Source organism: Aquila chrysaetos, chromosome 15 (assembly GCF_900496995.4).
Source record: "Aquila chrysaetos chrysaetos chromosome 15, bAquChr1.4, whole genome shotgun sequence".
Taxonomy (NCBI): Eukaryota; Metazoa; Chordata; class Aves; order Accipitriformes; family Accipitridae; genus Aquila; species Aquila chrysaetos.
This window is the reverse complement of record NC_044018.1, coordinates 30,859,934-30,880,361: the sequence shown is the minus strand read 5'-3', so window position 1 is coordinate 30,880,361 and position 20,428 is coordinate 30,859,934. Positions and strand designations below refer to the sequence as shown.

At 56.1% G+C, this 20,428-nt stretch overlaps 2 protein-coding genes across 26 annotated transcripts in view; both read left to right on the top strand.

Moving 5' to 3' along the window:
• The window catches only part of R3HDM2 (R3H domain containing 2), a 56,138-nt gene extending 41,962 nt beyond the window's left edge, over positions 1 to 14,176 (top strand). For 8 of the 20 annotated variants that reach the window (XM_030036773.2, XM_030036772.2, XM_030036771.2 and 5 more), the window contains 13 exons: positions 1,149 to 1,381; positions 4,158 to 4,363; positions 6,499 to 6,588; positions 7,241 to 7,483; positions 8,100 to 8,226; positions 8,647 to 8,882; positions 9,258 to 9,412; positions 9,742 to 9,842; positions 10,622 to 10,791; positions 10,976 to 11,120; positions 11,208 to 11,308; positions 11,844 to 11,928; positions 13,575 to 14,176. In XM_030036773.2, coding sequence (XP_029892633.1) covers positions 1,149 to 1,381; positions 4,158 to 4,363; positions 6,499 to 6,588; positions 7,241 to 7,483; positions 8,100 to 8,226; positions 8,647 to 8,882; positions 9,258 to 9,412; positions 9,742 to 9,842; positions 10,622 to 10,791; positions 10,976 to 11,120; positions 11,208 to 11,308; positions 11,844 to 11,928; positions 13,575 to 13,918 — 2,236 coding nt within the window. In that variant the 3' untranslated portion in view covers positions 13,919 to 14,176. The remainder of the gene's footprint in view (positions 1 to 1,148; positions 1,382 to 4,157; positions 4,364 to 6,498; positions 6,589 to 7,240; positions 7,484 to 8,099; positions 8,227 to 8,646; positions 8,883 to 9,257; positions 9,413 to 9,741; positions 9,843 to 10,621; positions 10,792 to 10,975; positions 11,121 to 11,207; positions 11,309 to 11,843; positions 11,929 to 13,574) is intronic. The other 12 variants (XM_030036770.2, XM_030036766.2, XM_030036762.2 and 9 more) reach the window with 6 other exon arrangements.
• A 113-nt stretch (positions 14,177 to 14,289) lies between these two features.
• STAC3 (SH3 and cysteine rich domain 3) lies at positions 14,290 to 20,352 on the top strand. 6 transcript variants are annotated; one of them, XM_041128813.1, is made up of 13 exons: positions 14,290 to 14,809; positions 15,114 to 15,502; positions 16,305 to 16,371; positions 16,816 to 17,047; positions 17,197 to 17,294; positions 17,572 to 17,647; positions 17,728 to 17,825; positions 17,947 to 18,013; positions 18,322 to 18,371; positions 18,524 to 18,627; positions 19,154 to 19,205; positions 19,432 to 19,569; positions 19,858 to 20,352. In XM_041128813.1, exons 1-13 carry the CDS (start codon positions 14,735 to 14,737, stop codon positions 19,954 to 19,956), a joined length of 1,545 nt encoding a protein of 514 aa, XP_040984747.1. In that variant the 5' UTR covers positions 14,290 to 14,734; the 3' UTR covers positions 19,957 to 20,352. The 6 variants fall into 6 exon arrangements, with proteins under 6 accessions (XP_040984747.1, XP_029892642.1, XP_029892641.1 ...); XM_030036782.2 differs by having other exon boundaries at positions 16,789 to 17,047; positions 17,731 to 17,825; XM_030036781.2 differs by having other exon boundaries at positions 16,789 to 17,047.
• The last annotated feature ends 76 nt before the right edge of the window (positions 20,353 to 20,428 follow it).

Genomic DNA, 20,428 nt, shown 5'->3' with positions numbered 1-20,428 from the left:
AGGGCAGTGCTCTCGGAGAGCAAGGGTGTGGTAGCGGGCCTGGAGTTTGGAGAGCATTCATAGAAAAAGCAGAACCATTATGCTGCTGGGTTAGCAGAAATCAGCTTGAGAGGGGTCTGGGTTCTCGGGGAACCGGAGTTTGCAGCTGGGTCAGAACAGAGGCCATGATGCACCCCTTCCCCACACACATCCCCAGGAGCAGCCTTCAGAGTTTAGGTTGGAGAGGGCCCAACAGCTTAATAGTGGTGCTTGTTAGATCAACTGTAATTTTGGGTTTGAGGCTGCATAGTCCAATTTCTTCATCTCTTTAGGGATATAACCATTGTACTGGTTTTCCAAGAGATGTAGTTTTTTTGGTTCTCACATGCTCCCAGCAGCCCAGAATATCACCTCAGAAGTTCCTTCCAAGCCTATCTTGTCCCGTCCACAACTGCGTGGAGCTGCTGCCAGGCTCAGCCTGCAGCTTTATATGAGCATCTCTTCCAGTGTTGCCTTCCTCACCATTCCTCCCCAGTGAAGGCCCAGGAACCCATTACTGTGCTTATGATCCTTAGCTGGGCTGATAAACCAGGCTTACTGCTTGGGATGTTTTGCTGACTGCATAAAGCCCTGCTGTGGCCAGACATGGCCTGGGGCTAAGGGAGGGTGATCAGTGGGAGCACAGCTCCGAGCATAGCAATATCCCAGGATGTAGCTGTTCGAGCATAGCAATATCCCAGGATGTAGCTGTTCCAGCTGGGCAGAAAGCCTTACCAGAGCTGGTATGGAAAGTGGTCTCGCAAGATCTTGATCAGCCTTGTCTCAAGGCCTCTGTTAAAAGCTCCCTGTTCTGAGACAAGGAGGGCTTTAGCAAGGGATCGTGCTCTGACCCTGCTGGCATCTCTTCCAGGCTGGGATCTAGCTAGGGAAAAGGGCCAGGAGCCAGCTGTCAACACACGCCAAGGAAGATCAGCAGTGTCTGGGTCTTCGCAGTGCATGCCCAAGAAAGCTGTGACCCAGGGTATTTGTTTGCTGTCAGATCCCTGTACAAAGTGCCAACATGCTGTGTCACAGAGCCAGCTGCTGACTGGGCTTACCACCCCGGTGTGCAGGGCCTGCCGCTGCCCCTTTCTGCTGGAGGTGCGGTCTAACTCCTCTGGTCTCTGCAGGGGCAACCGGGACAGTTTGAACCGGGCCTCAGGCAGCCGCCAGAGCAGCACAGAGAGCGAGATAAAGTCACTGGAGCCTCGGCCATGGAGCAGCACAGATTCAGATGGCTCCATCCGCAACCTGCGACCACCTGTTACCAAAGCCAGCAGCTTCAGTGGCATCTCCATCCTGACACGGGGGGACAGCATCGGGAGTAGCAAAGGCAGCACTGCCAGCAGAACGTCCCGGGCAGGTACTGTACTGTTTCCCCTGCACACCTTCTGCGAAAGGGCACTTAGCAGACAGTCTTTGGGCTGGGGAGCTGGGGTTCATGATGCTCTGGTCAGTGAATCTGGTTAAAATGGGACATGGGTTGGCATCATCTGAATGTGTTCAGTACCTAGGCTGGGATATGCCAGTTGGTTCATCATCTGCTTTTTCAATACTCGCCACCAGACCTTCCTTCCCTTTAGCAGAGTTATCTCAGACAATGGACATTTTTTAGTCCCATACCCTGGAACTCAAGCTACCAATTTGCTGTTATTTTCTCTCCCCTGCTGTGCTGCAAGTTATGTGCCATTCCTTTCTGCTCCCCAGAATCCCTTACAGCCCTAAGGACGCATGGTCAGGGTAAACCACCTGGTACTTTTCCTTCCTTTCCAACAAAGGAGGTCCAGGGAAGGGTGTCACCAATTAGTCTATCTCATCAGACACAGTCTATCTCATCAGACAAAGACTACGTTAATTGGTATCTGCCTACGATGTTCTCTCAAAATGATTCACTGTACTCCTGAGAGCAAACATAACAGCAGGGAGCTGGGCCTGCGGCTCTTCAAGAGCTGTTGAATACAGCTCAAGGTTTCAGGTGCACCAAAGGGAATTAGGATCACAAGTCTCTTTGCCTTCTTCAGATCAGTTCTTCCTTTTCCATCTAAGTAATACAAAGGGTAGCCCATGCACGGAAAATGTTACTGTGGGGCATCGCTGATAATCTGTTACTGACAACAGCTTCCTGAGAGGATGTGTGCTGCACTTGGCAGGGCACCAGCCCTTCTATCAGTGGGGAGCAGAGTCCTTTATTTTCAACAGACTGCTTGTGAAAGGCATTCGTGGAAGAGGCAGCACAGGTCTTTGCTCTCAGTTTAATGGTCCAGTGATAACTAAGGCACCATATAGTAGCTGGGTACAATTGCTATGCAATATCAATGAGCAAGATCCAGTGTTGTCTCACTATCTAGCTTCCTCCATTCTCACTGGTAGGCAGCAGGTCGCCAAATGCTTGAGAGCTGTCATTTTACTGGGGAAGGGAGGCAGATTGGTGCTTGTGGGTGATTAGACTGCTCTACAAGAATCCTTTCAAATAAAAGGGATGGATCTAAAAGCCAGCCAGGCTGCTGTTCTAGCACCCAGGTTGGCTTTGAAAACTACACATTAATCTTGCAGTTTGAAGGTGCCTACGTCATCTCTTGGGACCCTGTTTCCATTGTGCTCAGGGCTGCGCTTACTTTGATTATTGCAGCCACCTCTGGGACTGATTCATCAACTGATGGGAGCAGTTATTTGAAGATCTGTCCCAGCCATGTGCAAAGCAGAGCAAGCGAGAATCTGCTTTTTTGCTCTTTCTGTATTTTTCCTCCAGGTCTCCCCTGGGAACAGAAGCGAATTGCTCTCCAGGCTTTACATAATGGGGAGTGATTAGAAATGTCTTGGTGGGGGAAGAGCAAAGGAATTTTCACTTGGGGGAAAAAAACCCACCACCCTCCATATCCTCATGTTTATTCTTTGGGGGAGGAAGAGCCTAGGACTCTGGGGCTCTTTTCCCATCTCAGCATTCAGCCCCTGCCCAACTGACAGCAAAATATTTCCTTCTTTGCACCATGTGGCTGATGATACAGACCTCCTTAGCAGAATGCCTGAAGATTAGCTGTTGAAATGCAGTAGATCAGAGGCAGAATTAGTTAAATAGCAGCTACTGGGCATCAAGCAATAGTTTCACAGCCATTTTATTTCTGGAAGACTGCAATACTGAGGAGAGCACTTCCCAGCTGGGAGCCCTGCAGCATGTATTGCACTCCTTCCTAACAATTTTTCCTACCATGGGAAGGAATTGCTTTCAGCCTGCCACCCCTAGCCTTTTACTGAAAAGATGTGTGTGTGCTGAGTCTATGTGGCCATAAAATAGGATTCCCTCACTCCCCTCTCTGTTCTGGGCAAGCACTCGAACAAATCATGGTGACGTATTAGTGTCAGAGCAGGGGCCTTGCCTAGCTGCAGAACTGAGCTGTGACTGGGAACAGCTCTCCAGCTTCTTTCCACAGACTGGTTTATGGTACTGAGCTGACATGAGTGTATCTGGCAGCTCCCTCTTTTTGTAATCTCTGCCTCATGCTGGGGTAGAGAGCCCTCCATCAGGCAGCTGCTGCTGTTAACAGCCAGATTGCTCTTCCCAGCAGAAGGCCCATGGCATTTATAGAAGGCCCTGACTTGTGCCTGGTGCTTTCCAGACAAGACAGAGGGCACATCCCTCCAAAGAATCAGTTGCAAAGGTTTACACAAACAGCAGCTATCTGAGAGCTGTGGGTGGGGACCACTGTGTAGGCTGTCCACTGGGAGTGAGGGTGCTAGCTTAGGGTCAGGGAAGAGAACACGCTCTTGGGAATAACAGCTGTACAACTTGTGGCCATAGTCTGGAACAAGAATTGCATCCTGGTCTTCCCTGTGTGGGGCAGGGCATGCATGGGTCAGGGGGAGAAGAAGGTGCTGTGACCCAGCTGTGGAGGGTCAGTGCATGTACATGGACATGGAGAGGAGAGAGGTACAATCACCTGGAGTCCTGAGGGTGTCAACACCTTGGTTTGCTGTGAAGCAGAGGCAGGCTTGTGCCTTAGCCTGCAGCCTGCTCACCCTGTCCCCTGTGGAAGCTCCCATGTGGACAGCAGAGAATGCAGTCTGCCTGCAGTATAGGAGGTAGTGACAGGATCTACCCCCCCCGCCCTCCCCATCAACGAATTGATGTTTTTCTCTCCCAGGTTCCAACCCTGCCATGCCTTTCTCTGTTCAAGGTTTGGTACTAGGCACCCCTGAAGCATGCAGCCAATCCCCTTCCTCACAGCCCAGCCGTGGCCTCCTACCCTGCACAACCCAGCAGCCTCAACCACAGCCACCCCAACAGCCGCCACCACAGCCCCAAGGACTTCCACCTGCAGCCCAGCAGCAGCCAGCTATGATATCCCAGGTGAGTGGCTGCACAGTATCCAGGGCTCAGTAAGCTCCTTGGGCACACAGGTGGGAGGTAGAAACAGAGCCAGCATACACTCAGGGTGCTCTGGACTCACACTTGCCCGGTGGGTTTTGGGTGTCCTCGCACTTGCTGCCTGTTAGGGAGTGACAGTCCCTCTGCACTATTGGCAGAGAGCAGGAGAAGGTTGGGGGCCATGCTGTGCCTGAATATGATGCTCTGAGACATCTCAACTTGCCAGCCTCTCTGTATCTGCTCAAGCCAGCAGCCCTCCTGGCAAGGGATCTGTAGCCCTTTGCTGAGTGGCAGGGTTACGTTCTAGAACCAGTTGCCCTCATGGTGAGGGACTGTCACAAATGGTAGTTGAGTTTGAGCTCCCCAGTGCTGAAATCCCATGGCTGGTCACCTGATGTCCTGGGGAGAGGCAGACCTGGAACTGTGCCTGGGTGTATTCTCCAGGCCCTCCCTGAGTTAAACCCAAGTGATGTTCCACAGCCTGCAAGGCTATTTCTGAGGATGGAGCCCTCTGGAAAGCACTTTGTGGCTGTCATTCCTACATACTTTGTTCTGCTCCTGAGGCTGTAAAAAACCACAGCACAAGAGCTGCCCCTGCATCACTGCAGGACTGGTGAAGGGGTGGGAGCCAGCCCTGGTGGGCAATTTCGGAGAGCAAAGCTGCCTGCTGTTCAGTGGGTGCAGAGCTGGGCGGTATGCATGGGAAGTGTCCTCAGTACCTTCCCGTCCTGCCCTATTCAGAGCAGCATGTCAGTGGTGGACCTCAGCCTGCCTACGAGTTTTATAGGGATCCTTTCTGGTACATCATCTCATACTTACCATGTCTCCTACAGCAAAGAACTGCAAGTTACACTGGAGGTTTTCAAGATGCAGCTGGACAGGGAGGGTGCTAGATAATCTTATCTAGGCTCCCTTTCCCATGAAAGGTTGGACCAGATGATCTTCTGAGGTCCCTTCCAACCTGGGCTGTTTCATGATTCTAAGTGTTTTCAGTGGGCTGGGATGGGAGGAGGAAACAAGCCTCCTCGAATAGCTTTTACTGCAGATAACATGAACAGCTCCTTAGTGTCTGTTGCTGTCTGTATGAGGATGGAGGGAGCTTGCAGTTCTTGGGCCCTGGACTGGCTCCAGGGTTCTGGATCTGTTTGCAGAGGATACTGAGACTCAAGGGAAGCATCTCAGTTCTACGGATGAGGTGCCTTCCCGAGGTAGCCAGGGTCCAGCGCTAACACTAGCAGGAGTGTCTGTCTGGAGCAGTAGCGTAGCATGGGACAGAGCACAGTGCCCTGGGTGGGAGGTTTGAACGCACAGCAGGCTTCTGGAGTTTGTGCAGGATCACTGGGTCTTGCTGGGGTTTTATTTTATATCTTCTACTGTTTGGCTGTTCTAGTGGTTTAGGTCCTGGAAAAACTTTTTTCATGTGTTTGACTGTTGGTGAAAGGTCTGAAAATGCACTGTCCCCCATGTGCATGCACCTTCTGTTTCACCAAAGGTCAAATCAAATGTTCAAAAAACCAATCCAGTGCTGACCATTACAGGTTTGGTGCCCAAAGCACAGTGTGTGGTGCCTGAGTTAGGTGTTGTCATAAACATAGGCATTAGCAGGTCCTCCCAGTGACAAAGTGAGAGGGGCTCCTGCAGAAGGCAGAGTGAAGAAAAGCCATTACCAGCAGGAAAGGCCAAGAAGCACTGCAGAGGGAGCTGGGAGGCAGTGCCACACACAAGTGGGCAGTGGAGTGGGAGAGACACAAAGGTTGTGCTGGGGGGGAAGTGGCTCTCCTGCTGCTGTTGGCCATAGCTGGCCTTTGCGATCTTGTGTCACCGTTCCACTGTTCATGCCAGGCAAGAGCTGCTTTGCGGACATGGTCAGCCTTCCTAGCTTCCACAAAGCAACTGGCCAAGTTGTGTGTCTTCACAGAGATATCAATGCTCCCCCATTATGGTCTCCGTGCTTTCCAACCCTCTGCAATGCCCCCCTCTGTGTGTTTGCAATTGGCTCAGTTGACTAACCTTGTTGTTCCTTCTTTCTCTCCTTCCTCCTATCCTTCCTCCCTCCCACCCCCTTTCCTTTTCCCACCCAAATCTCTCTCCTCCACTCCCTTCTCTGCTGGTCTTAGCCGGTCCCAGCGCTGCAGCCTGTTCAGTATTCTCCAAGCTCCTGCCCCCAAGTCCTCTTGCCAGTCTCTCCACCCCAGCAGTACAACTTGGTATAAACCCCATTTCCTCTTCTGCACTGTCTCTGTTGTACTCATGTGCTGTGTTTGTGTTGTATGAGCTTTTGCTAATCAGGTATGTCGCGGACACTGCACCCAGTGGGTTTGGGATTTATGGAGGCTCTGTGCTGCAGTGGGGTCAAAGCAGTGGGATGCCTGAGGCTGTGGGACCCACCAGGGCCAGGCACTGCTGGAGTGGCTGATCTTGGAAAGACCCTGGGGAATAGCAAGTGCTAAGCCCAGGGCTCCACCAGGAAGCAACACTTGTGTCCAGCACTGGAGTCCAGGGGCCATGGCTGCCCTGTGGTCTCAGTCAGCTCCTGTGTTCTCTCTGCCGAGTCTTTCGGGAATGGTACGCCCCATGGGACATGGTCTCTGGGCTGGGGCAACCCCTGCCTGTGTGGGGTCCCCCATGTCACCAGTGTCCGCTGAGCATTCAGGCCCCCCCCAGCAGCTCGCATGCCCCTACCCCCTGTCCTGCAGAATGCTCTTGGTCTGTGGCTCATTTCTGGGGACCTTTCTTGGGTGAACTCCTCCACACAGAGTAGGGAGAAGGGCTCTGCAATCTACTCGGCAGAGCTATGTCCTATATGCCGTTGTCCTACATGCTGTCCTCCTCCATCCTTCCCACTTATCCCCAATGCAGGCCGACGAACTCAGCAACCCCTTTGGGCAGATCAGCCTCAGCCGACAGGGCTCTACGGAAGCAACGGATCCTTCCTCGGCTATGTTCCAGTCATCCCTCATCTCCCAGCATCCTCAGCAGACAGGATTCATCATGGCAACCCCTGGGCAGCCCATTCCCACCTCCAACTATTCTGCTTCAGGGCACACGGCCCCCACACAGCAGGTGCTGCAGCCCCAGGGCTACATTCAGCCTCCCCAGCAAGTAAGGACATGTGCAAGCCTGGAGGGGATGTGCACCTTGGCCCAAAGCTGTCAGGCAAGGGGCTGCTGGGGAGCAATCCAGAGAACAGTTCCTTGAGAGTGGTTCCCTTCTTTTTCTGCTGCTCATTTGTGATGGATCAATACACAGGGGTCCAAGCTCCGGGTCGGCACGCACCCTTGCTAGGCATAGTATAATCTCTGCCCCCTTGTCCCTCTGAGCTCACAGGGCACTTATCTGGGGACCCCTCTGGCAATTCCTGCCTCATAGTGTTGGGGGAGGGACAGTGACCAGATTCAGGGCTGACACCTCTAAGCTGTCTTCGGGGTCCTGCAGGGCTTTATGACCTCTAGGATTGTTCCCCTGAGCTGTGATGAGAATTGTGCCTACTGTGCTCTTGCACTACTGTGCTGGGAGAGGCTTGGAAGTGGAGGCTGGGAGGAGTGGGAAGGGTCTGCGGTTCCCTGAGGAGCTATCATCTGGCCAGAGCCAAAACCCTGGTTGGTTTCCTTCGGCAGAAACCAGGCCAGGTGAGAGAGAAAACTGGTCCTGGGGGACCAGCTTTCTTGGTCCCACTCCCTCTTGTGTTCTCATCACCATGTTTTCTTGATTCTGATAGATTCAGGTTTCTTACTACCCTCCTGGGCAGTACCCGAACTCCAGCCAGCAATACCGATCTCTCAGTCACCCAGTGGCCTACAGCTCCCAGCGCACTCAGCAGCTCCCCCAGCAGTCCCAGCAGCCTGGTAAGGGGGTGTAGAAGGGGGGAGGGGGCATGTTTCCCTTTCCTGCCACTCTTGTTGGCTCTTAAGGATCTCCCATGCATTGTCTGGGGCCAGGCTGCTCTTCCCTGTCTCCCACTCTTTGCTGGACTTGCGGACTATAGAGTGCCTCTTGACTGTGCAAAGGAAAGTTGCAACTCAGCGTGGCTGCAAAGGCTGTTTTAGTCTTTTCCCTCCCTCTCAGCATGTAGCATGCACTGAGGTGCTGCAAGGTGGATTTAAAGCCAGGAGCTTCCTTCAGGTCTTTTTACATCTGCCGTAAGGGAAGCCCTTTTCTCGCTCTTTAGCAAGAGATGGGGGCAAAGCAGGATTTGAGCCCTCATATGCCAAATCTCAGGCTGTGGCCAGCTGGGAAGCTGCTCCATTTAAGCCCTGTTCTGACAGGTTTACAGCCAATGATGTCCAACCAGCAGCAAACATACCAAGGTGTAATGGGAGTGCAGCAGGCGCAGCCCCCTGGGCTCCTCAACAGCCAGAGGAACAGCATGGGGGGCCAGATGCAGAGTATGATGGGTGTGCAGCAGGCGCAGCCCCCTGGCCTTCTCAGCAGCCAGAGGAGCAGTATGGGGAGCCAGATGCAAGGCCTGATGGTCCAGTACACTCCACTGCCTTCGTACCAGGTAGGCATCGGTTGCTTTCCAACAAGGGGCTGCTGGGGAGGGGGCCTCAGCTTGTGCAGGCCTTGCAGGAAGCACCCTGTTCTTGTGTCTGAGTGATGGGGCTAAAGGTGGAGACTTACGTTGAGAAAGTAGTGCATGCTTGCCAACTTGGGGAGGGCACATCCACATTTGAATCTGTGTGGGACATGTCTTGAGAAGGAGGGCTGGGAGGGCTGCCCTTGCCTGGGCAAGATTGCTCTGGGCTGCAGTAGACAACCCTCTGGCATCTCTTCTACCTTGTATGGGCCTCGCTGGTGTCTCTGTGGGGCCAGTTGTCCCTGCTCCTGCTCTGTGTTACTGTCATTCCATAGGGCTGCTTCTTTCCTCCCTGCACAGGTTCCCGTGGCCAATGAGTCCCAGAGTGTGGTCCAGCAGCCCTTCCAGCAGCCAGTGCTTGTACCAGCCAGCCAGTCTGTTCAAGGGGGGCTTCAGACTGGAGGGGTACCCATCTACTACAGCGTCATCCCAACTGCCCAGCAGAACGGCACCAGGTAAAGCCTGTGTATCTCTGGCCTGCCTTGGGGAGAAAGGGGTCCTGCTGCCCTACTGAAGGGGCATAGCATCCTACTCATGCAGCTAGAGGAGGTGGCTGGGCACCATAGATGCCAGTCATCTCTTGAGCTTGCCCAGTCCTAGCTGCCATGGTCAGCGCTTCCTGGACACAGCTGTCCTGCAGCATGCAGTACTTCCTGGGCTTCTCCAGAGGCAGCTGTGTTTCCAGCCATCTCAAGTACTGGGGGACCTGGTGGTTGCCTGCACAGATGGGCAGGCTGTTTCTCCCCATCCCCAGCGCCTCACCAGAGCACTCTCTGCTTCACAGCCCTTCGGTGGGGTTCCTTCAGCCACCCGGCTCTGAACAGTATCAGATGCCACAGTCTCCATCACCCTGCAGCCCGCCACAGATGCAGCAGCAGTATTCAGGTAAGAGGGGCCACCGGTCAGGGCTGGCACTGATTCTGCACAGATTGGATCAGGTTTTGTAGGGGCTGCGGCGAACAGAGCTGCCAATTCATAGCCAAGTCTGGCAGCTTCTGTGCAATGGGTTTGCTTAGTCTGACCCATCCCACGGCCCACTGGGAATTATCGGGGTGTGGCACAGCGACTTGGCTCCCCTGGCATCTCCTTGCCATAGTGGGCAGGCAGGGTGGGAGCAGGCAGAGGGAGCTGCTGTGGGCTGCGGACTCCCTCTGCTGGCAACGCGGCTTAGTGTCACCGGGGCAGCTCACGGGACCGGGGAGCGCCCTGGGCCAGAGGAGCATCGAGATTCCTGCATCCCGTCCCAGCTGCAGGGAAGTGAGCTGGGGCCTGGTGAGTTGGTGCAAGAACTGGAACCGGGATACTAGAGCTCTGCGCCCAGCTCTGTGATTACATCCTTTGCCTGAAGTTTTGCTGAGATGCTCAGAGAGGTCACCCGAGTCACCTTCAACTTGTCCCCTCTGCTCACATTTCTCCCGGATTAAAAGTCATCACTCTCTGACGTAAGCTGTGATATCAGAGAGGGATCCCGACTGGGTCTTGGTGGGGCCTTTCTTCAGTCCACCTGGGCAGGCAGGAGTGGCAGAGGAGAGAGTATGGAGGGGGTGTTGTAGGGAAAAGTGCAAAGTTGCACAGACAGGCAGGCTGCCTCTTGTCCCACAGCAAGCAGCAGCAGCAGCAATGCGCAGAGCCCGGGCAATATTGCTGCTGTCATCTCTCCCCAGGGGTGTCTCCATCAGGCCCTGGCGTGGTTGTGATGCAGCTGAATGTACCCAATGGCCCCCAGGCCCCCCAGAATCCCCCTGTGGTGCAGTGGAGCCACTGTAAGTACTACAGCCTGGACCAGCGGGGGCAGAAGCCAGGAGACCTGTACAACCCAGACACCAGTGCTCAGGTATTGAGAGGACTGGGAAGAAGGCGGCTCATCTTTTGAGAGCAGCCTGGCGGGAGAGAGAGGACCCCAGCATCTGTGCTGTCTGGATGAGCTGGGAGGTGGGGGTGGGGTCTTCCCATGGTAGTGAGACAGGCGTGGGACCGGTCACAAGCACTGGGTCTGTCTAACGCTCTCCCTCCCCTAGGCCAGCACCCAGCTGAACAGCCCCATCACATCCCCCACCCAATCCCCGACGCCGTCTCCTGTCACCAACCTCAACAGTGTCTGCACGGGGCTGAGCCCCCTCCCTGTCCTCACACAGTTCCCCCGGCCCATGGGCCCGGCACAAGGTAAGAGGAAGGAGTGGGGACAGCACAGGTCTGGGTCTTTCCTGAGATTTCTTCAGACCTCTTCAAGCATTTGCTTCCTTTTTGCAGGCGATGGGCGCTACTCATTGCTGGGCCAGCCGCTGCAGTATAATCTGTCTATCTGTCCCCCACCACTGCTCCACAGCCAGCCCAACTACAATGCACACCAGGTAAAATTGGGCCAAACCCCCATCCACCCACACTTTCACTGTCCCGGGAGCAGAGCAAGACCATCCCCCTCCTCTCCCCCCAGACAACCCCTCTCTGGGCAGGGCCCAGGAGTAGTTAAGAAGTGAGTTTCGCACTCTGGCCTGTGCTGGGACACGCCTTGATTAGATAGCAGGCTGCCTATCCCACGCTCTCACTATTCATCTGGCAGAGCTGCCGTTGTAAGTGGATTTCCCTAGAGTCTGGCACTGGGCTAAAACTTCATCCTGCTCCCAGCTTTGCCCAGAAGCAGTGTCAGCCCCAAGTCCTTTGAGTGTCCTGGAACCACACCTGTGCCTTGATCTCATCTAACTTACCCAAGCGTGGTGTCACCTCAAAGGTGCCAGGGGGTGCGAGGTTTATCCAGGTGTTTTCATTCCCCTTCACACCCATGGCCTCGTCAAGTTTGGTCTTCCCCCCATCTCCCAGGATGCTCTATGGGCACTATGAGGCCACCGTGTCTCCTCAGGTGACACACTGCCATTTTTATTCTTTAAGGGGCAGACTGGAATGAAACATGGAAACCGGAGCAAGAGACAGGCCCTCAAGTCAGCATCCACTGACCTTGGGACAAGTGATGTAGGCAAGTGACCCTCCTCAAGCAGTTCCCCCTTTGTCCTCTGACTAGTCCCCACTGCATGGGCATGGCTGGCACTGGCAGAGACTCCAGATGCCATCTCTGCCCACACCAGCATCCCACAGAATCCATTGCTGGGGGTGGTTGTGGAGAGCAGTTCCTGCCTGCCACCACCTCCTCCACGCACACAAACACAGACCCCCCGCAGCCCACATGAGGCCTGGCATGGGGGTGGGTGCAGCAGAGCCAGTCCCAGTCAGCTGTGCCCATTGGGAGGTAGGAGGACAGGGGTTGCTCGGGAACCCAGTAAACACTGCCTGCACTAAGCAAAGCTTTTAAGGAAGAGTGGGAAGAAATTGTTGGGAGTCGGTGATGAGTACCAGGACACCTGGGCCCTATTCCTGCCTCTATGGGCGTTGAAATGATGGAGTGGGTAGAGCTGGCAGAACTCCTGGGATTTTATTCCTCTTTGTCAGCAGAAAGTGAGTGTCCAGACCCCTGAGATCCTGTTCCCACCGTTGCCCTCCCAAGTGACCCTTCCCTCTCATGCTTCCATTTCCCAGCAGGGCCAGGAGCTGCAGAGCCCTCATCTTTGTAAAGGGCTTTGGGATCTTCCAGGCGTGCCTGTGAGGGCTGAAATCCCCAGTGGATCATTTCTCTCCAAAGGGGAAGGGACTCCCTGTACCTCATCCTGGGGGGTCTCCACTTGGTCATCAGGGAGGGAAGGAGAAGCACATGTCCGGCTTGTCCCCACAGCAATACAAGACTGGCTAGTTGGGTATAAGCCAGACAGCCTGGAAGGGAAGCAGTCTTCACTGGCTCTCTGGAGGCTTCAGACTTGTCCCCCGTGTCATCTCCATGTCACCACCACCAACAGCAGCTGGTTGCAGGGGGCCCTTTAAGAGCTGCTTGCTGGAGAGCTGCCCCCCTCCCTGCAGCTGGCATGTTTATTACATGCCATGTTAATATTAGCAAAGAATCCATTCAGCCAGTCCTCTGCTAAGCCCAAAAGCCAGGGCTGGAGCCAGGAGGCAGCAGAAGTGGTTGGGTACCACAGACCAGAGGCAAAGGTGTTGGCATGACACTGGCCTGGCACACAAGAGTATCCTCCCGGTGGGTGAAGCACACAGGGCAGTGTCGCATTCAGGATCCACACGTCAACATCCTTCATGGGTGCCGCCTGTCTTTCTCCCTTCCAGGGACAGAGGGCAGGAGAGCTGGGTTATCTCCCAATCCTGTTACCCAAGGATCAGGGTAAGGAGACAGGGCAGAGCACCTGGGAAAGCCCTAACTGAAAAGCAAAGGAAGCAAGGAGGACTTGGTGTTGCTGGAGCCCTGGGCAAATGGGAAATACCAGTCTTCACTTAAAGCAGGCCATGTGGGGACCAGGACGTGGGTATCAGAAAGGATAGGGATGGGGTACTGTAGGGAGCAGAATGGTAGGGGCGGTTTGCGGGGGGAAGAAGTAACTGGCTTAAAAAAATACATTCCTAATGTGGGGGCAGCTTAGCAAAGCGCTGCTTTCATGGGCAAAGTAGAGGTGACTGCTCCAACCCCAGAGCTGGTGAGGAGCCCACACATCAGCTCTCGCTGTGCAGTTGCCACCCAAGAATCAGCTGCTGCTGCTGACATGTGCCATCTTTCCACTGCAGTGCTGGGTCGAGTGCTGGAGGTGACAGACCTGCCAGAGGGCATCACACGGACAGAGGCTGACAAGCTCTTCACCCAGCTCGCCATGGCTGGTGCCAAAATCCAGTGGCTCAAAGAGACTCAGGGGCGCCGTGGAGATGGAGGTGGCGGGGACAACAATGGGACTCCAGAGAACGGCAGGCACAGTGACCTTGCTGCCTTATACACCATCGTGGCCGTGTTCCCCAGCCCGCTGGCTGCCCAGAATGCCTCCCTCCGCCTCAACAACTCCCTCAGCCGCTTCAAGCTGCGTGTGGCCAAAAAGAACTACGACTTGCGGGTGCTGGAGCGTGCCAGCTCACAGTAGGGCTCACGCATGGGCACAGAGCACACTGGACTGTGGGCACTTCCCTCTGCCTTCTATTTTCCTTTCTGCCCTCCCTTCCTCTCGCCCTCCTTCCTGGATCTATTTATATGGACATAATTAAGAGATAAGAAATTGATTTTTTTTTTTATTATTATTATTATTTTTGGAGTGATGCCCATGCCCGCCCACCTTACCCTGTGTATATTGTTTTGTTAAGCACTGTGTTGAACCGCACATACAGGTGTTGATTGGTATGTTCACTGCACATTTTATTTAATCTGATTATTATTTGGGGGGTATTTTTGGTTTTATTTTATTTGGGGGGTTGTTTTTAAATATAAAAAGAAAACTTGTCCATCACTTTAACGCTGCTTTCCCGTTCTCTGCCAGTACCAGTACTAGGGGCTGTCTGTGCTGCCTCTTCAGGGTGAGATGACAGCCAGGGAGCAGAAGGGGCACTCACAGAAGGATGTGTTCCTGCCCAGGTCCTGCCCCCATGCTTGGCATGTACAAGGGCTGCGAGCTTATGGCTTGACAAGGCTGGGAGCTGAGAATGGGAGAGGAGCGCTGAGCACTTTGACCTGGGGCTGGTCCCCCCCATCAGATATTCATAGCCTCTTTTCCCAGCTGCTGGCCCCATGCAGCTGTGCAATGGCAAGAACAGGGTCTCAGGGTGTCCCCAGCTGTATCCCCTGCCAGGAAGCAACCTATTCCTCCTGATTACATGGGAGCATCAGCCCTTGAGCTGATAGGTGCAGGTATGACTGTGTCCTCCTGCCCTGTGGGTACAGAAGTTGGGCTGGCACCACCCTCACTATGGCATTGCACACAGCAGCTGGAGCCTCTTGCAGCATCTGGATGCTACCTTCAAGAGCAGGTGCAAGTGGAGAGGTAAGAGCTGCCTGGAAGGGGTGGGCTGCAACCCCAGGCTTGGTGCAAACTCCTGCCCCACTGCCACCCACAGCCTGGCAGGTACATAGGTCCAGGGACTCTGGCACTGGGGTGCCTGTCCAGCTCCAGGGACCTGGCACCCACTGCAGGGCAGCATGACAGCGATGGGGTCCCCAGCTCTCTCCTCTGTGGCAGCTCTCTCTTTCAGTGGAGAGCAGACCAGCAGGATTTGCCACCAGAGGGTATGGGGCAGCTGCCCCACGAGAGACCCCACTGCTGCCACTCTTTCCTTTTCCCCTCCCAGCTGCAGGGGCCTCAAATGCAAGCGCAAACGAGACATCATGGCTGGAGAACTTGGTGTGCCCCTGCTCTGCTGCTGCCCCATGCCAGGGGGTGGGTGGGCCTCTGGCACGCCCAGCAACCCACTAACGCAAATAGCCAGTGGCTCCTCTCCACCACGCTCCCCTCCTGGCTCATGCATGGGCTCCAATTTCTCAGCGTCAGCCTCCGCCAGCGCTCAGCTGTCCATTCCTCTCTGGGCTGTCACTCCCGCTCTCCACGGGGACTGGGACGGCTGCCCCCCTCCCTGCGCACCCGGCACAGAGGGCTGGGGGCTCCGCAGGCAACAGGATCCCCAACGTCGGCCACCCTTTCCAGGGATTTTCATCGCAGGATAAGAGCTCCAAACGCAGCGTAAGTGTGTTTCTGTGCGTGGCTCCCCCTCATCGTGGCCACTGACCCCCGTGGGCCCCCGCTCCACCCACATTTCTGCAAGACCCCAGGGGTCTCTGCTTCTGCAGCACCCCTTGCCCCAGGACTCCCCAGCCCACATTGCTGTTTCCCTGATGGTCATCCTAGTCGGTTTCCATGGGGGCATGGGGGGGCCTCCTGTTAGGTATCACCAAAAATAGTCATGTCTGGGTAGGACTGTGGGGATGGTTGACAGTCAAAGGTGGAATCAGGCATGTTTTGGGGGATGCAGGAGCAGATCCTGCCCCCGTGGTAGCATGGGGCTTCTGTGGAGAAGAAAGCAGGGCTGCGTGGTGATGCCAGACAGTGTTTATAGGCATGCTTGTCCTAGGGGGCCTAGAGTGGCCCTATTTGCAGTTTAATCGTGAGATGGAGATGTCTAGACAGAGTAGACGCCCTAGACGTGTGCAGGTAGCCCAGGGTCTGGCTCGCAGCACTGGGCACCATGTCCACCAAGCAAGTAGCAGTGCTGTGCACGCTGGGCTGGGAGCCTGCCGTTCTCCAGCCTGCACAGCAGGGCCCACTGGGTACCCTGGGGCCCTGGGACTTACCCGCAGCAGAACCAGCCCTTGCTGGGGCAGGAGCTGCAGGCAGGGTGGCAGGAGGTGGTGCTGCTGGGGCAGCGGGAGGCACTGGCTCGGGAGATGCTTCCCATCCAGCAAGGTCTGGCTGTTTCTGCCTCCACCGGGCACCTGCAGTGGGAACAGCCCCAGCCAACGTGATGTCTCTCTTTTCCCCCTCATAGCATGACAGAGAAGGAAGTGCCAGAGCCACCAGCTTCACCTGCTTCAGGTGGGAAACCCAAGAGCCGGGTAAGTGGGTGCCCACAGGGCAGCTTGGGTGGGTGGGGGAAGCCACCTTTCTAGCATCGTCTCTGCCTCAGCCCCAGGAGTCTTTGTGGGGCCAGATATGCCTGGTAGGATCCTGATCCGGCAGGGCCCTGGGTGGCCATTTCTCAGCCTGGCTTTTCCCCAGGGTGCTCACATCCACATGGTGCTTGGTAGCCACAGTTTCTCCCTTTGTGGGGACCTCACAGGGGGTTGGGAGAAGGGTCCCTGCCCTCACAGCATTTCTGTCCCAGGATGCCTGGGGTCTCCTCCCACTTGGGGAGTAAGGAGTCTCTAGGTCAGAGCAAAGGGGCAGGGAGCCAGGCACCAGCTTCCCTGGATGCCTGCCTGCCTCACCCCACCAGCCTGCCATGTGCAATACATCCTTTCCTGCCCCAGCAGCTACAGAAACTGAAGCAACTTTTCCAGCGAAAGCCCAAGGAGGAGACAGCGCCAGAGCCGCAGCCCAATGGGGAGCTGGTCAGCCCCTCAGGGGGACCCATTTACTACATCTATGAGGAGGAGGAAGAGGAGGAGGAGGAGGAGGAGCCTGAGCCCCCTCCTGAGCCCCAGAAACTTGTCAATGACAAACCCCACAAGTTCAAAGATCATTACTTCAAAAAGCCCAAGTTCTGTGATGTTTGTGCCCGCATGATTGTCCGTGAGTCCTGAGGGTGCTGGGGCTGGGGGCCATGGTCAGGGCAAGGGCTGGGGGCCAAGGCTGGTGAGGGCTCCAGCCCAGCCGTCCCCATAGCTGCAGTGTCACATTGCCTCTCCTTTCCACCCCTCCGCCCACCCCCCCACCGCCAGTCAACAACAAATTTGGCCTGAGGTGCAAGAACTGCAAAACCAACATCCACCACCACTGCCAGTCCTACGTGGAGATGCAGCGCTGCTTTGGCAAAATCGTGAGTGTCCCCACCAGCCCTGGGCTTGGGGCACCTCCTCGCAGGGAAGACCAAAGCACCGTGGCAGGGGTGGCTGGCTCGGTCCCTGTGGGCATGACCCAGGGGCCATGACCCACCTCTCTTCCTGGCTCTGAGGGGGGGGACCCAGGCATTGCCCCCCTGCTGTGGGTGGTCACCTTGTGGGTCCCCAGCATCCACCTGCTCTCCCCTCAGCTCTCACAGGAGAGCCCACAGGTCTGAGTGATGGTTGATGCTCTGACCTCCTCTATTCTTCCAGCCCCCAGGGTTTCGCCGGGCGTACAGCTCGCCTCTCTACAGTGACCACCAATACGCCTGTGTCAAGGAGCTGCTCTGTAAGTATTGTCCCCACGCCGGGGTGCCCTATCTCCTCGCGTCCTGTAGCTGAACCCATCTCGCCGTCCCTGTGTCCCAGCAGCAGCCAACAGGAGCGACCCCGTGTTCGAGACCCTGAGAACAGGTGTCATTATGGCCAACAAGGAGCGCAAAAAAGGGCAGGATGACAAGAAAAATGTGAGTGCGGTGTGAGCCTGTTGCTCCAAATGCCCAGGGTCCTGGCAGCACAGCCTGCACCCCATTGCACCCCCCACCTCCCTGCCCGCTCTGCACCCCCTGACAGCTCTCTGCCTTGCAGCCTTTGGCTGCTATGATGGATGAGGAACCAGAGACCACGAAGCCAGAAGGGGGCAAAACCGAGGGCGGTGAGTGTTGCAACTGAAGCAGGGCTGGCTGCCTGCGAGGGCCAAGAAACTGGGGGGGGGGGGGGGGGGGCTGAGCTCCAGCCATGAGCACAAGGCAGGGAGAGAGCCTGATGGGGAGATTGTACTTCGGGGGCCTACCAGAGGGGAGTTTGCCCTGCAGAAAGGGGGTTTTCAGTTCAGGTCTCCACCCTGGGGCACTCTCTGCTTTCCCTTGTTGACCTGGGCACAGGAGATCCTTGGGAGGAGGCTGGTACCAGGGCAGGGAGGCAGCGCCAGGAGAGATGCAACCTCCCTCCTCCCATTTCCAGGCACCTCTGAAGGGGACAAGAAGACTGAGAAGAGCCCAACAGATGACAAGGTAGCCGTCATCCTCACCCTACACCACAAAGGCTCACGGCCTTGGAGCAGCGTGGGCAGAGGCTGCAGGGATCTCCCCGCTGGGCTCCCTGGGGCTGTGAACCCTCAGCCTCAGCCTCTCTGGGGCCCTGAACCCCTCTCCTCCTTCCCCAGAACAAGAAGCCACAGCCAGGGATTCGTGGTGGCTATCTGCAGTCTCACTATTTTGTGGCACTTTATCGCTTCAAAGCCCTGGAGAAAGATGACCTGGATTTCCCGTAAGTTCCCAGCCATGTAGTGGGCACAGGGGTTATGAGGGGAAGGATGTGGTGTGTGCAGCAGGGAGGGGGAGAAGTCTTCACCTCAACAATGAGGCTGTCAGCCAGGAGGGGTTTGTGAATGAATGAGGGCAGAGATTGGAGCCATGCTGGCTGTAGTTTGGATTTTGTGGCTTTTCTGCCTGCCCCAAGGGGCTACACACTGAGCAGGGGCCCTGGCTGTCACTGAGCCAGTTCTCCCAGCTGCCAGGTTTTGGGCACAAGCCTCATTTCCAAGGCTACTGGTGTTTGTCTTGATGCAGTTCCACTGACTTCTTGCACCACAGACTTGAGGCCAAGCGGCTTACATACAGGACCTGTCTGTCCCTGAGCCCACGGGCTGTGTGCATTCTTTGACCTCCCCTGACACAGGGCTCTAGGAGCTGGTGCTGTGGGAAGAGCAATTTTCCTTGCCAACCGCAGGGTCTCCCATGGCGGGGGGTCCCTGCCCCCCCCCCTCACACTGAGCCCTTTCTTCCCTTCACAGGCCAGGGGAGAAGATCACGGTGGTTGATGACTCCAATGAGGAGTGGTGGCGGGTAAGGCTGGTGTCCTGCAAGCACAGAGGGGAAAGATGCAGAGCTTAAAGCAAAAGGAGAGGTCATCTGGGAAGGCAAATTGCACTCTGAGGGTGACACAGCCCCCTAAATCTACTGTGTCTTCATGCCAACCCACAACCTGCAGGGTGTTTGTCATGGGGGAAGCTGGGAGTCATACAGGTTGGCTCCAACCCCCACCTCATACCCATCCACTGACTTCTTTCAGGGGAAGATTGGTGAAAAAATTGGCTACTTCCCTCCAAACTTCATCATCCGGGTACGGGCAGGCGAGCGGGTGCACAAGGTGACACGGTCCTTCGTGGGCAACCGGGAGATTGGGCAGATCACGCTCAAGAAGGATCAGGTGAGATGGGATGACATGGTCACAGCCCGTGGTCCTTCAGCCCCCGCCTGCGTCTCTTCCCCAGCCTCCCTCCAGGTCCCAACTCATCACAGCTGCCCTGGCGCCCTGCTGCACCCCATAGCCGCTCTCTGCCCTGGCCTGCATTACCTTCCCCACGCTGCCCACCTTCCCCAGCCCCTTGGACAAGACCCGCTCTGCCCAGGCCTCCCCCCCCCCACATGGGGGTTGCCGCCTTCCCCCTGCTCTTTGGGGCCCCAGGATTCTCACCCGCACCCCTCTCACCCCCAGATCGTGGTGCAGAAGGGTGAGGAGGTGAACGGTTACGTGAAAGTCTACACCGGCCGCAAAGTGGGGCTCTTCCCCGTGGACTTCCTGCAGGAGATCTGAGTGGGGCAGTGTCCCAGGGCCCCCCAGCCGGGAGGATGGATGGACCCTGGCTGCCTGAGCCAGGCAGGGATGGGGATGGGGATGGGGACAGGGATGGCAGGCACCCCCATCCCTGATGCCTGCAGCAATGGGGCCTCCAGGGGGACTGTCTCTGCCCAGGCCAGAGCAGGCCAGGAGTGTGGGAGGCGTCTGTCGGGCTGATTCCCCTGCGGGGTTTTTGGTGCCTTCAGAGACACTGGTGCAAGGAGGGAGCACCCCCAGCTCGCTTCAGAGGCTACCCCGTCCCCCCTGCCTGAGGTGGTGGGTGCTGGGTGCCTCGGCGGTGTCGGTGCGGTCCTGTCCCGCTCCTCTGGGCTGTGTAATCCTGTGTTTTAGCAATACACGTCTGCTCCCCAACCCTGAGCTCTCCCTGGTTTGGATTTGTTGGCAGGGGCGGGGGGGCTGACTGTGGGGCTGCCGCGGACCAGGCCAG

Excerpts from the sequence above, each read along its gene's own strand:
- STAC3 (XM_030036778.2), top strand. The coding sequence starts at position 14,735 with ATGGCATTGCACACAGCAGCTGGAGCCTCTTGCAGCATCTGGATGCTA. Across the intron at positions 17,048-17,196 it reads TTGTGCCCGCATGATTGTCC|TCAACAACAAATTTGGCCTG; the intron begins GTGAGTCCTGAG and ends CCCCACCGCCAG. Across the intron at positions 18,014-18,321 it reads AGGGGGCAAAACCGAGGGCG|GCACCTCTGAAGGGGACAAG; the intron begins GTGAGTGTTGCA and ends TCCCATTTCCAG.